Here is a 16,322-nt window from a genome sequence, read left to right as displayed (position 1 = left end):
GGATCACGAAATGCCCCTTTAAGGCAATTGGTTGTCAAGTTTACAGGTGTCCTGATGAAAGTATTTTTGGTCATAGTATGGTTGGATGGCTTATCTTACCGTCTTTTTCAATGTGACAGTTAGTGAAACAGGATTGCATATAAGGTAATAGAAGTTACTTAATAATAAAAAGCAAATTCTACACTACATTACCGTAAAATGGGGTAACTTCGGTCAGCGGGGTAACTTCGGTCGGTAAAATCTTTTTTAAACGGTCATATTTCCAAACAGCAAATTATTGTTTTTAGTCATATTTGGTGTAAATTAATTAAGAACTAATCAAAGTTATAATATTTGGAAGAAATAATAGTCTTACAGGTCCAATGTCCTCGAAAGGGACGAAATAATTGGTATTTTGACCCAAAATGAGCATTTTTTTAAACATTTTTTCAGAAAAAAAATTCGATCTTTGTGCACGGTTGCGGCGGTTAAAGATACTACTGCTTCAAATGTCACAAAAAACAACAACTTGCAGACATACAGCGAATATAATTTGTTTTAATATTTTTTCTTTGTGGAATGTAATGCTCTGACCAAAGTTGCCCCAAATGCAGGGTAATTTTGGTCAGTCTATTCTTGAACCCCTAGGGCATCTATAAAAATTATTTAAAAAAGATATTATTCAACTTCAAGGTGAAGAGGGGAACCCTAATGTCCTAAATAACAGTTAATCAGAAATTTAAATGGTTTTGTTGGGAAGCAGTCAGTGGTTTAAAAACTCTAAAAATTGACCGAAGTTATCCCATTTTACGGTACGTTATCACAATCATATTATCTAGGTAAACCATTTTTCAATCGGCGACTTTTTGATTTCGAACATTAAAACAGATATAGCATTAGTTCATAGCATTATTCTTTCCAATAGCATGCGGGGGAAGTTGAAAGTAACAATTAAATACAAGTAGAATAGAAAATCAATTTCAATTTTAAAGATATATGATTTATTATGTACATATGTTACACGAGTTTAAATATTTTATACAAAATATTATTATACATATTTATTGTAACGAATATCTGTATATTTTCTTCATAATTTACAGCAAGGGGTTGATTTAAATACAATGTTTATAACTATAAAAGAGATACTATGCCGTACTATTTGATTATAAAATGCACGATGAAGCTTTTCCCCGCAAAGTAAAAACACTTATTCACTGAGATAAAAATATTCTCATTGTTTTTTCGACTAATATATCAGTATGTCATATATAATAATCTTGGACGTGGTTTATAGCTTTTATTTATAGCACTACGGCTACAGTATCAAATCTATAAAACAAGTAAATCTCCAATTAGGCTATTGAGAGGTTGTGATTTATTATACCGTGATCGTACGCCGCACACCGACATTGCCTGGTTAATAATTACATTGTACAGCAGAAACACTAAAATCAATACCGGGATCGATACACGTGAATGTGCTATGCACGATTTGATATTCAGACGATAAATCTTTGGATACCGGGGTAGAAAATGATGAATATCTCCCGTATTTTTTTAATTCTAAAGACGCCATATTTCGATGCTTGCACTTGAATACATGTGTTGAAAGGACATGATAGTTGTTAGCTTGAGTATTGAGTAAGAACCGTGCGTATTGAGCTCAAAAACCGACAAAAATTCTGATTTTATATGTGCCGAACTATAGCGCAGCGTAGGCCACTGGTGGAGGCATTCTAAAAGCAGATGACCTCATGCAGTATACCATGATGACTGACATCTACAGAGGTCAGTCACTAGGCTATTGTCAATATCCTTAGTCGGATGTCTCTCGGCCCATTATGCGTCTCAAAACTATTAAACAGGTCGGAACAAAATGGCCATGCGTGGCTGTGGATTCAACCTAGCATGGCGATATCGGGGCGATGACACTGTGCGACCGTCTAACTATTCAAAATTCTCCTATGAACATACAAAGTAAAGTCTAGCTATTAATATGATCCATTTTGTTTGTAAGTAATAAGTATAATAAAGCTATACGCCGTAGAAGTGACGTCATAATCGGATTAACTACCATAGCAATAGATGATTACAATTTTTGAATAGACCGCTCTGCACAGCAAACATAGATTGAATACAATACCGCTCTTTTCAAAGATACTTATCTTACAGATGCGAGTGATCGGCATTTCTTTGACATCTATGGTTCAATGCATCGGTATCTATTGCTATGGAATTTAATCTGATTAACTACGTCACTTCTACGGCGTACTGCGAGGTGTGAAAATTTGACTTCATTCATACGTGCAGATTGTTCATTGAGATCGGCCGTATAAACAAAGAGGTTGTGATTTCATATTTTGGACACAAACCACGGGCATAACGCCCACAGGGCGTCGAAAAAGGCTAATTGTGCCGCATGCTGCGGCTTAATATGTAACGTGACTATTTTCCCCCCGAAAAAGTATAATTTTGATAATAACGTCATCATAATAGGCACGTATTGGTCCTTAATCTACCAAAATATATACTTTTTTGGCAACCATAATATTCGGGGGAAAGCCTTGGTTATTAGTAGCACATGCGTAATTAAAGTAGGCATAAAACCCGGGTGTACTGCAGACCATAAATAAATTGTTAGTCGCCCTCAAGTGACCATATGCTGTACAATGTCCTGGACTGAGATGTGCATCATCATCATGCGATATGAACGCACATCGTACAAATAAACGGGCGATGAACGGGCTCAAGGAGTACGACGTATGGGACATCACAACCTCTTTACTAGATTGATACGCCCGTCCATTGAAAATAGTGCACAGGCACAGGAGAGTGATTTTGAGACAGGCGTAAGTACCATAGCTATGGAGGCATAAGAAAATTTAACCTCTCAAAACAGCGCAAAAATTGAGAAATCCTTTTCTTCCCACAATGCTGTCGGTAAAAGGTTCTCATAATAGTTGACACAAATGATGTTTCCTCAAGGTGGCAAAAGAGGAAATTCATCATAATGTAGAATTATGCAAGTTCAATAGAGTCAAATTACAAATAACATTTCCTCTTATTTCGAAATTGCTTCAAAACTCTCCAGAATATCCTCATTGGGTAGAATGCAGAGGGTTACAGTTAGTCTTGTGTCCTTTTTACAGAATAAAGCGCAAACTCCGAAGTTATTCCTTGGCCGGAATTGCTTCAAACCGCTAAAAATTTACGTGTCCTGTTCACGATCTCTCCACATTGCATCAACAGTTAACATGGCTACCGTTACCCCTTTATAGGTCGAATGTACATAGTAGCACAGCATGGTGCAGAACAGTACGGTTCAATAGTACAAGCAGGGAGTTTCGGGTAATCGTTTGATTGATTAAACACTGGATGGGTTCAATGAGGAAAAGCTTCGTATTTGTCATCCGCATTCATCTGGAATCTGTGTGAAAAATGAAGATTTAGAATAAAACAAAAAATACATTATTTTATAGTGTTGCCAGTTTATTAAATATGCGTAGTAGTTAATAGTGCGGTATGCGCTGCACAGGTGGAAACCCATATAAGGCTCAGCACACTTTACAGAAATTTGATGACCACTATGGCCCAATCTTGGACTTGCAGCTAAGAAACGCACAACGTTTACATACTACAATATTCCATCGCAGCCAGGATCAACTCCCTGAGTTCTTATATGGGTAACCGAGAACAGTAATAGACAAGAAAACATTTCTCCAATTTTTTTCTGGGTTGTTATGGTTACAATTCTGTGGAAAGTTCCATTTACTCATTTCATTCTGAGAAACAGTTCATCAGTGGATCAGTTTGGGATCCTTTCACTGCCACCAATAAACACAAGATTGAAATGGTCCAGCGCCGAGCAGCACGCTTCATCACTAACACCTATAGCTGGGACAATACAACTTCTGTCACCGCCCTCCTTCAACAACTTGGCCTACCAACCCTGGAGAAAAGGAGATACATACAACGCCTCACCAACTTTTACAAGATCATCAACAGCCAGATGGATGTAAAACTACCTCCAGAAATAGTCACCAGGAAATCAGAAATCATAACTAGACGTTCAAAACCAAACTACCGTCAGGTACCCTTCACTAGCATCAAGTCTCATAAGCACTCTTTCTTCATCCAGACCAGTCATGATTGGAACGACCTTCCGCAGCACATCACTAACATTGCCGAGACTAAGCAATTCACTGAAGCCCTTAGATCCTTCAAAGGTCAATAATCTGCTCATCCACCTCTTCCAAGCTGAGTGTTGTTCCAATAGGAGCTGATCAGCATTTTATATCAAGATCAAACAGGAAAGGTGGGCTCCATACATTTTAATTGTCTCAATATTTAATTCAGTGTCTAAAAAAGGATACTTGTTTTTCATCAATGACCTCAATTCAGATTATACAAGTATAAGGTTGAAAACAAACCATTCTTAGAACACATGATATAAACTTTAAATCGCAGGAAGCGCTGTGTTTATTTAACATATTTAGTTATTCTATACGTTCAAAGTGTCTAAAAAAGAAATGGACCATTGTTACCTGTTTTCATCGACATGATTATTTACCTAATTCTCATTATACTTTCATGCTGAAAGTGTTACATTCATTATTCACGACATTTCAAAAAACAGAATGTTGCATCCGATTGATAAGGGACGCGTCATTAGATATTATTATTATTTTATTTTATTTATTACACTCACTTAATTCTATTACACAGAATTACGAAAAATATATAATATTGCACATAAGTTACATCAAAAATTACAATATCTGTTTAAAAAAGTCCAGTGAAATGCTGGAGCGAACAGGTGCCAGGCACCTCTAAGACCGCTCCACTAAAACTCCAAAAGAAGGGAAGGGAAATATAAATTAGAGGGGAAAATGCAGGCTAAGTTACATTTGCCTGCAATTTGGACAATTACAAAAAGAGGTCCAAGTGCAAACAGAAGTTGCATCAAAGGTGCGAGCAAATTTAGACTGGTAAAACTCCAAAACTTGTTACTTAAATGAAGCAACAGAATTTGTAGATCTGATAATACTAGGGAGCTGGTTCCAAATGGGCACCATACGCTGAAAAAAGCCCATCTTGTGGCACTCAGTTTTAGAAAGCTGATTTATCAGCAACAAATGATCAGAGGAAAATCTGGTGGTGGGACGGTCTTTGTTAATACCATTAAAAACTACATAATCATCTAGATTGATGTCATATAATCCCAGATTGCACTTGAAAAATATATTGAGATCAACATATTCTCTTCTAAAACTTAATGGAAGAAGAGTTAGCTCGGATAACCTTTCTTTGTACTCAGCCTCGGGATAATCTAAAATGAATTTAGTTGCCCTTCTCTGGACCCCCTCAACTTTCTGGATGTTGCGCTTTGAGGTACCACTCCAGAGGGGACTGCAATATTCCAAATCACTACGAACCAAGGCTGAGTACAAAGTCCTGGATACATTACGAGGGGCATTGAAGCCAAAGGTCAGTTTAATCATACCAAGTTTTTTGTTGCACTTTTTAACAACCCTATTAATGTGATTATCCCAAGTGAAAGATGAGGAAATATCAAGACCAAGATCTTTGATGGAACTAACACGGTCTTGAACGGCACCATTCATTTTATAATTTGACGAATTGCATTCCTACGTCTGGTGATTGAAATGATCTGGCATTTAGAGGGATGAAAATGGAGATCCCAAGTTTTGCTCCAATTAAACAATGCATCAATATCACTTTGGAGCATGTGACAGTCAGAGACATCAGAGATGTTTTTATAACATTTAGAGTAATCTGCAAACAAAGCTAAAGAAGAATTCTGGGTAACACTGGGCATTTCGTTAATGTATAAAAAAAAAGCATAGGCCCCAATATTGATCCTTGGGGTACCCCTGAAACAACAGGAAGCCAGTCGGAATTAACCACATCAATAACAACCCTCTGCCTCCTCCCTGTTAAATAAGCGAGAAACCAATTGAGGAGGTCAGAATGAAAGCCAAAAGATTGCAAAAATTATTTGTGAAGCAACAAGCTATGACAAACACTGTCAAAAGCTTTCGAGAAATCAAGATAGATCATATCAACCTTGGACATTTTCTTTAGGGTTTGTTTTTTGGGAAGTTTAAATCTACCAAACAGTAAATAATAATATGTAGGACATGTAGGACAACGTTAGGTACAAATTACTTACTGTATTTTTTGCATCCATATTTGCAGTTTGCGGGACACCAAGTTTTCTGCCATTCTTGGTTTTCCTTGCATGATTCTTCCGTGTTGTCATCTGCACATATATCCCAATCCTCATAATACATAGGGTTTTGACATTCCTCTGAAATATACAAACAAATATATTTGATATCTAGACAATTATTTTACGACTAATATATTTTATTAGCTGTAAGAGAGAAAACGCAATCTCGCTTTTCACGTCGTGAATCTCGCTTTTTCTCGCTGTTCTCGCTTTTAAAAGATTCATTTCTGTCACGAAAAACTGTATCTATGCTGGATGTATACAGATTAATTGCAGAATTCAACAACCATTACAAGTGAATAAGCTTAAATTTGTTGGAACATTACAAGTGATATTTTTTTTTTACTACACAAATCATTAAGTATATTGACTTTGTAAGCTGATTTATAAGGAATAGTGTATTTTTGGCCAGTCCGGCGTCATATCGGCTCATGCAATGCAATAGTTAAATTGAGACAATAGAGAACAGCAGTATTTTTGTATTAAATATTATTATTATAATTTTTTGGGCATAAATCTCGCTTTTTCTTGCATTTTCCAGTTGCCATCTCGCATTTTTGGTCAAAACGTTGCGTTTTTTCTCTAAGCTTAGACGTATGTCAACACCGGAGACAAAGGTGATCAACAGGGTGATCAACAAGTGCCGGCGAAAACTAAACTGTTAATCTGTTGTTTAAAAAAACATTCCACACCGTTGTTTAGGGTTACTTCATGAACCTAGCCTAGCGACTGTTCTTTAAAAAAACACCTGTTCTAAACTTTATTTCTTTGTAAGTATTAACATACTGCATTAATTCAGATATTACTTAGTGCAAACTTTTACGTTTGATAATACTCATTGTAATCATTTAAGCCAATTTAATTTATTATGCAGTCAAAAAATAAAAGATTGACAGTTCGGTACACATTCAAGTGTCTACATATGAATGATTGTGATATCCAACATTACTACATTTAGGGTAAGAATTTGTAATGAACAACAACATGAAATTTTTTTCTTCAGGTCTCGACAGGTCTCGAACTTAAAAACCTTCACGACCGAGACTTTTGAAGTCCAAGACCGAGATCGAGATCGAGACCGACACCTTGACATCCGAGACCGAGATCGAGACCGAGACCTGCAACAATGGATAGTACATAACCCAATCCTATTGTCATTCTGCACGTAGTATATTTATGATTAATATATTTATTAGAATTGAAGTGTTTAAGGGTAGACTAGGTATTGTTGGCCGATCATCTAAATCAAAATAACACTTTGATGTTTTGCAAAATTTCATTCTACAAATCATATACTTTGAAACTTACTTGATTTATTGTTGTTAATGAATTATGTACGTTTTACAACATAACTCAAGAACCACAGGACCTACAAAAGTATATCTGTGATATTTGAATTCTTCTACACGCTCGCTATGAAATGATCAATGCAATGTTTGCCAAACAAATACCTTTATTCTCTACGAGACTTATGGTGGCAATGCTTTGGATATTACTCTTTAACGGTTGAAAGCATATTTTGACACGTCAACTTGTTTTCACCGCACATAAAGCAATTTTAGACCACAAAGGAGGATGAATTTATATTACCATATCATGAATAAGATATTCGGATTGAGTGGTTCCCTATAATTTAATCTGTTGACATTATGAACAAATTTATTGATACAATATTTCATCTTTCAGTAAGATTTATTTTTACGTATTGGTATAATCGGTGCTCTTTGAATACTAATTTAATTTCAATAATATTTCACGCCCACTCTTAAAATGGCAAGTAGTGAGTAGTGGTAGAATAGTTTTTACAAAACAAACAAAAACGTGACGAAATCAACTGTGACGCCAGATTTATGTAAAAATGCTCAGTTTGGTAGAAAATCATGAAAAGAAACCACAATTTTGATCTAAAAATATTACAAAAAAGAAGAAAAAGAAGCTTAATATGAAGATCTAGGTACACATTTAATTCTAAAAATTTAAGGGCTGTAAAGAATGCGATCCGTGGTTTGGATTCCAGTGGGAGGGTGTCTGTAAGAGACACACCCATCATAAAATGACTAACTCGGTCCGCTCGCCAAATGAACTTATAATAGCAACATTTTCCCAGTCTCAAAAAACAAAAAATCTTTAAAATACCCACCGAGAGGAATACGACATTTTCAAATGACCAATCTACATTACGTTGTTGCCATTGCCGACCATCCGACTAAACGTCAAAATGCAGCTACAAAATACATATATTAGTAACGTATGTATGTTGAAAAAGAGCTGTATCAACAATGTGCTATGTGCCCACAGATTTGTCTTTGGCATGTCGCTTTTTTGAAATATTCCCCAAAACATCAAATTTGGGGAAAACGCTCCAAAATTTAAAACAAACACGAGCCTTCCAAAATAGATATACATTTGCACTTGGTGTCCTGGCCATTACCTGTGGGTATGGTTTGGGGTATGTCGTGTCTTCCCCTCTGCATGTACCAGCACTTTTAGTTTTCCCGTTACAGACCCCGCGCGTACCACTATCCAACGGCAAATTCAAACGTAACTGGATAATGCATGGCATTTACGTACCTTCACAATCGGGTCCCATTCCTGTTAGACACGTACACGAACACTGGTCTTTATTTAGTTTGCCTTTACCAATACCATGATGATGACACCTTTTTTTACACGCTGTAAAATTAATAAAATATAATAATGAATTAATAAAATGTACAATATTTAACAGTTCGACAGCATTACATCAAAAATATAAGTGCGCTCCAAATTTTCGGGTTGCATTGCCGGACATTTTGGTTATTGATGGGTCTCATTTTCACGTAAATATTGTTGTGCATTATGTACAAGTATAATAGGTAGTCCTATAACCGTACGTTTAGGAAAAGGTGCTTAAAAATCAATGAAAAATACCAAGCTTTATAGCCATAAAGGAGTAAATTTCAGAGTAATATGCAGAAATTCCATGTTTTCTACCATTATTTTACAATTTTGATGAAAAGTTCCCCAAATTCATCCGCTGCATATCGATTTTCCCACCCAGCCGGTGTGCTCCTGTCTAGTCCTAAAAAGTAGGGCAAACTTTAAAATTGTGGTCTTTACACTTCAGTGGTTTAAAGTAAAGAAAGCATCAGGTTATCATGACATTTTGGTCATCTGGCGATTCAACCTTCACCCCATAAGTGTAATATATGTCTTTTCACTGTCAGAGTTTTAAGTATAAAAAAAATCATAATTGGAATTACTCTTTATCCATTGAAAATTGTGTTATAGAGAACCCAAAGGAGAAGTGAATGGAAGGTTATCATGGTTATAGGTATAAATTCCAGTTCTTCCACGAATCTAGGTTTTAGACTGGGAGCTGCACCACTATTTCTACCTTATTTTAATTTTTCCAGATGAACAATTTGAGACCAGTTTCGTTTCAAATGTTGACCTTTGATTGACCCTCACGGGCTTAGGGCACTTGTTAATTGCGGGAACATTTGGGACAAACTAAGGAACCCAAAACTAGTTTGGGTTAGTCTGTGGAATGCAAAGGCAGTTGTGCTAGTTCGCAGTGTATTTAGGGACGGATACACTTATAGAAATAACTTCTTTTGCTTGTAAGCAAAACGAAATAAGCACCCCAATATAAGTGCTCATGTAGTTGCCGTTATGATGCTTATAATGTACTAACAAGTCAAAAAAGGTGGTACTACACCCCTGGTAAATGTTGTGACAACTACACACTGGTAACAAAAATTATGTATATTATAGGGGCAAGGAATCCAATTACTTCACTGAAATTTCAGTGATTCAAGACAAGTGGTTCATTGTATGTGTTAAGAAATGAGGTACATTCTAGCGGTACCTCTTTTCTTATCATAGATAACGTACCGCTTGTCTTGAGTCACTGAAATTCCAGTGAAGTAACTGGATTCCTTGCCCCTATAATATACATAACTTTTGTTACCAGTGTGTTATTATTTTTTGAGAAAAATGCAAAATTGTCACAAATTTATCAAGGGGTGTAGTACCACCTTTTGCCATCTTAAAGAATTACAATTCAACATTTCAGGGAATTTAAACATAGTTGATATGATGCAACTCAACTATGACACAGCGCTGGTAAACGTTGTTGCAGCTTTGACCAATTCCCCGACAGATTTTAGCTTATATCACAGATCCTGCTTATAATAACTTTTATTTTCGTAGTCAGCGAAAAAATCATATGGGAACATCTCTTTGATGAAGTTTGCTACATATATCACTTGTAAAACCCATTTGCTGCTAATCTAATAATCTTGAGTTAGCATTACAATTTGATTTCAGCTTACCGGAACTATTTTCTGCCTGGGTGTCAATAATTGATATTTACTGATAGCGCTACATAATTATAGATGCTTTTGGTACTCTAAAAGCTATAATTTCCGGGAATCTTTTAATATCAAAGGTACACATGTCACAATTTGCACGTATTACACGTATAAACAATAATTTATAACCGTGTTTGTTTTTGTCATTTGTATTGTATATTTAATTTCAATCTACTGAGCTCTCTGATATCTCTATAATCTGTTAAAGATACCGTAATATTACACACACGCGCTTCGACGGGGGCGTCGCTGTATGCGAACGGGGCCATAGACTTCTGAGTGCCCATCCCATGACGATTTTGATTTTCGGAAAGTGTGTGTTTGCTGCGCCGTTATCGCCCGCGTCAAATGCATCATGTTCCGTCGATTGTATCTTTCATGGGGAAATCAGCGTAGATGTGAACATAACTGCTTGTTTGCGTCTTGGCAAAATTGTTGCTATTCAGTGTCGGCTTCACAACGCGCACGAAAGTTGGTTGTCTAGGTACTTGTTTGTCTGGGAACAAGGCTAGTTCTATAATCTCACTCAAGATCTAAGAAACATATTTGGGACTTATTAGCATACAAAATGAAATATAATATCTCTTAATTTCATAAAGTTAAAAATTATTAAATGAATACCTGAATTACAGACTTACCACAAAATTTGCCCGTACTTCCACGGCATGTAGGAACTGTGGACAATAGAAAAAAACGTTGAAACAAATTCATCAGGATCATTCGTATTTCATTTATGTAGAAAAAAGTTCTTTTTAAGATCCAAACAATCGGGTACTCTCTCAGAAATATTTCAATTCCTATCACAAATCTTGATCACTCTTTTGCGGTGTTTCTAAATGTTTGATGAAACGATAACATTGCTTGACCTTCATGACGTTTCTGCCATTCTCTAGATTCCGTATAGTTAGCGGGAAAAAGCCGAACATTAAGCAAAATAACCTCCACCGGCCCCGACCCGAACCCTTTTAATCAGTGACAACCCGCTCGTCTTAGATATATAGTGTTCAATTCTTTTTAGATAAAAATAATATGGTCAACTTACCACATAGACCATCTTCACAAAAGCCTGTGGATGAGGGACATTTTGTACACGCTCTACCGACTTTGTAAGGATCTTCACCTTCAATTATCCTGTAATGAAAAAGTTATAGGTTTAGAAAACAAAACAACGGACCACGACGGCTTTGGTTTGCACCAACACATTAAGGGTAGATGCGGTATTGTTGGTAAAAAAACCCGATTTTCATTATCCAAATCAATATATTATTGAAAAATAAAATTTTGCAAAGTTCACTCTACAAATCATATACTTTGAAAACTTGCTTGATTTATTGATGTTAATGAGCTACGTACGTTTTAGGAAAGTGTTGTCGTTTCAGCCCTCTTTAAAACATAACTCAAGAACTACAGGACCTACAAAGGTATACCTGTGATATTTGAATTCTTCTACACACTCGCTATAGAGGTTTTGCATATGACGTATCATACCGTAAATATGGCGGACTACTCAAATGCATTCAACAAAAGCATGATTACAATCTACCGCGGTAGTTTGTCTCATACACATAACAAATAATACTACGATCAGATAGGGTAATGACAACATTTGATTGAATGGACTGCACTGCGCCATGATTACGGTGAAGGACACCGGTTCAAATCTTTTGTTTGGAGCCAATTAATAATTTCACGCACAACCTCTATTAATGATCAATGCAATTTTTGCCAAAGCTGATTACCATTCCCAAGATGTTGTGAATTACCATATCACAACAGTTTAAAATAGTTCCTAACCTTAAAGAAGTCCTTCATGAAAAGCTTTTAGAGAAGTAATGAAATCCTTTCTTTGAATGATATCTCATTAAATTTCCCCATATATCACAGTAAAACAATTGACCGTTATTATTGTCACAGATTCAAAATTCATATTTTAGGATCACTTTGATTGATAGCTTAATAACGAAGTAACTGTACACGCTACTCACTCGGACCTTTTCGTTGTCCGATGATACTTTGGGTATCAAAGAATAATATCCTATATCATAAAATAATGAGATTTTCATTGATCATGGTGATTATCATTCTTGTAAAACAATAAATTGGCATCAGTGGGTGATAAAGTAAGAATTGAGGTCATTTCTGACCGTAAATATATGTTAGAATGAAGTGTTAGCGACATTGTGTACAAATAATTTTGTATTAATGCATTTTGCCATAGTTTAGTTGCCGCAAGTTCGAGTTGTCATGCTTGGGACTCACTCACAAAAGAGACAACCCAGCTGGTTTGCGGCGTGCCGTGGCACAGTGTCATCGCCCCGATATCTTCATGGCAGAAATCGCCATGGTAGGTTGAATCCACAGCCACGCATGACCATTTTGTTCCGACCTTTGAGACGCATAATGAGCCGAGGGACATCTCGACTAAGGCTACTGACAATAGCTCGGTAATTGACTATGTGTGTAAAAGTGTAAGTGAGCTTGTATACGCCATGTGAGTAAGTGCTCACACTGGGGTGTGTGTGACCTCTGTGTGGGGGTGAGCATGTATACGCCATGTGAGTGAGCGCTCACATCAGAAAATCAGAATATTTCTGTCAGTTTTTGAGTTCAAGACGCTCGCTTCTTTCTCAAGACGCTAGCTAACGTTGAACATATATATTCAAGTGCAAGGAACAAAATCTAGTTTCTTTATACGAAATCATTTACGGGAGATATTTATCCTTTTCTACCCCGGTATCCAAAGATTTATCGTCTGAATATCAATCGTGCATAGCACATTCACGTGTATCGATCCCGGGTATTCATTTCAGTGTCTCTGGCTGTATAATGTAATTATTAACCGGGCGATGTTGGTGTGCGTGGTGCACCGGGAAACTCCATTCACCATTAGAATTGAAAGTGCTGAGTACGGGCATGTATTTGAACACCGAAGATACCTCGTGCTTTCTTTTTTCTTTCTCAAAAGAAAGTGTTCGTAATCACGTAGCAGGGCATATTAAAGTTTAAATTTTCACACACACACTTTCTTTTTCATACTAGATGTGTTAACATAAACTCCCGGGCATAAACTGCTAGTGGCTAAGTTGAGCCGGTATATTAAAGACAAAGTAAGACATTTTACATGAAGCTATAATATTTCTACTTTAAGTATGAATAATTATTAATTCCGTTCTTATCGTACTAATTAAGTTTCCGAATTCGGCATGGTATGCGGGAGACACCGAGGATACACTTTGAGGGCGGGTTATTTATATTTTTTTTAAAAGAGAGATGATGTATTGTGATCAAATCGATCTATACATAATTATTGGTCGTTTGGTGGTCAGTTACACAAAATATTACGTACAGAAAATCGCCTCATGGCGAATTTATAAATTCGTATTTATAAATATGGACTACAATTGTTTAATACATAATACTTACGGTACATTATAAAGGCACACTAGGAATTTGACGCGCTTTCCCTGATGTGTACATGCTGCGTTGTAACTGCACCCAACTCTATCTGCTTCTGCCCATGCTAACTGTAAAGAATATAATAATAATAATAATACCGGTAATAATAATAATAATAATAATAATAATAATAATAATACCGGTAATAATAATAATAATAATAATAATAATAATAATAATAATAATAATAATAATAATAATAATAATAATAATAATAATAATAATAATAATAATAGTATTACTACCACTTCTACTATATTTTGAACATTTTATTATATAGGTCCCTAACCAGTCCATTGCAAATTGATGAAAGTTTCAATGTATTTTCGTTTTCGCGTACAAATTGGGTTAACCTTTTTCACATGGGCAATGAGATGGGCTTTCCATTATAAATTTCCAATTTAATGAAGTAGCTCAAAATGATCAATCGATAAGAAAGTCAATTATTCGCTTGTGACATTTCTTTTTTAAAGTCTTGCTAATTTGCTCAGTTTAACTGATAATTGAGTTGACATTCAATCCGTAGGCGTTTGTTGACTTCCAACATTACACTAAAAGGACTGAATGGTACAAATAGTTTATTTAAGTATTATTTCAAAGTATAATTTGACGTAATGAAAGATGATGCAATTCATAAATTCAAGAGCGAGCCAAGTATTACGTTTGAGTCTTGTTTTCTATTTGCAAATTGGACATTGATTCCATTGATGATTTAATAAGCAATATTTATTGACAATCACCATATTAAATGGTATAGTCAAATACTAAGTTTACAAACAACACTAGAGTCTACACTATTCCAAATACAAAGGAATAAAACTAGTGACCAACATTTAAAAACTAGTTAAAAATTAACAAACAATAAGATATTTGTCTAACATCATCAAACCCAAAAACGAATCAATGACCGCGCACCAGTTCAGTAACTACGTCATACATGCACGTGATACAACATGTGATCGGGGGGGTCACTCCTATTGTGGCCTGTACACCATCCGCGATAATCAATTTGAAAAGCACCCTAAACAAGGATTTAACCCTTGGCTAAAACGATACCCTAAACAGGTAACACGCACCTGTTTTCACACCCTAAACAGAGATTTTATTCCTTGCATCAAATTTCATACACTAATTTCATTTCCGCGTATTAGTAATTGTAATTTTGCTACCCTTTTTCAATTTTTCGTGTTTTTGACACCCTAAACACGATACGCGCGTATCGTGCCTACCCACGAAAAACTACCTTTTTTACGCGTTTTTATTATCGCGGATGGTGTACAGGCCACAATGGGAGTGACACCCCCGGGATGTGATGTAAGAGTAAGAAAACGTGTAACATGTATAATTGCTCACCTGCAAAAAATTATCACAGCTTTTTCCATCTTTACATATTCGTTCGTGAAATTTATAATTTTTCTTTTGTATAAACCAGCTCTGAATCATATGTTTGATATTCCTATTATGTGTATACGCAATAGTTTTCCCAATGGTAGGTTGATCTAGCACATAATCATTGTTATATGAAACCGGTGATGAAAACGAGGAAGAATCGGTTGGTGACGTCATCGTGTAATCGCTGTCACTTGTGGAAGCTAAGTACTGGTCCAGCTTGTCACATGTAGCCTCAATTGTGGCTTGGATTGCTAGACTTAAATCCCATTTCTGTAATTGAATAAAGACAATTGTATATAAAACAGTATGATGTCAGATTTGCAACAATGATATCATTAACAAAATAAATCACCATTATTTACAAATAACATAATTCGTTTGCAGTGAATTTGACCAGAATGTAAAATTAGCGCGACAAATAGTAGGGGTGGGCATTACGAAAAGTACCTTCCCGATACCATTTCATATTGTATTCTTATGTGCCCGCATGTTCGGCGCATTGAATTGAGGTCTGTCTTTGCAAATCACAGTTTTGCTCTATGAGTTTGCGCAGGCAACATATCAGGCAAAAATATCTAATTTTCGTGTTAATAAAATAAGTGGGGTAAACCAGGCTCGTATATGCCCGTTCATTTACCTACGTCATCAGCCAAACGGGAGAAGAACACGTACGCTTCAAACGGGGGAAGAACACGTACGAGGCTGAACTTCACAATTTCTCCTTTTTCAGGAGAAATACGCATAAAAAAATTGCAAGGAGTGTAAACTTGTAATGTAATAATTATTCATTTCGAATAGAGATAAACTTGTTTTTGCAATAGACCTGACCTTTAAAGAGAATTGACCATTGCTCATTCTAGTAACTCTAGTATAATTATGGACAA

At 35.9% G+C, this 16,322-nt stretch overlaps 1 protein-coding gene across 1 annotated transcript in view; it reads right to left on the bottom strand.

Moving 5' to 3' along the window:
* Positions 1 to 1,039: 1,039 nt before the first annotated feature.
* Positions 1,040 to 16,322, bottom strand: part of LOC140135671 (cysteine-rich venom protein-like) — a 41,609-nt gene continuing 26,326 nt past the window's right edge. Inside the window, exons 3-9 of the mRNA XM_072157255.1 lie at positions 15,400 to 15,708; positions 14,014 to 14,114; positions 11,633 to 11,721; positions 11,229 to 11,264; positions 8,807 to 8,908; positions 6,176 to 6,313; positions 1,040 to 3,409 (exon numbers count right to left, since the gene is read on the bottom strand). Of these exons, the coding sequence (XP_072013356.1) occupies positions 3,399 to 3,409; positions 6,176 to 6,313; positions 8,807 to 8,908; positions 11,229 to 11,264; positions 11,633 to 11,721; positions 14,014 to 14,114; positions 15,400 to 15,708 (786 nt within the window). The 3' untranslated portion in view covers positions 1,040 to 3,398. The remainder of the gene's footprint in view (positions 3,410 to 6,175; positions 6,314 to 8,806; positions 8,909 to 11,228; positions 11,265 to 11,632; positions 11,722 to 14,013; positions 14,115 to 15,399; positions 15,709 to 16,322) is intronic.

The sequence above is a fragment of the Amphiura filiformis genome, chromosome 16 (genome assembly GCF_039555335.1).
Source record: "Amphiura filiformis chromosome 16, Afil_fr2py, whole genome shotgun sequence".
Taxonomy (NCBI): domain Eukaryota; kingdom Metazoa; phylum Echinodermata; class Ophiuroidea; order Amphilepidida; family Amphiuridae; genus Amphiura; species Amphiura filiformis.
This window is presented reverse-complemented; position numbering and strand designations above follow the sequence as displayed.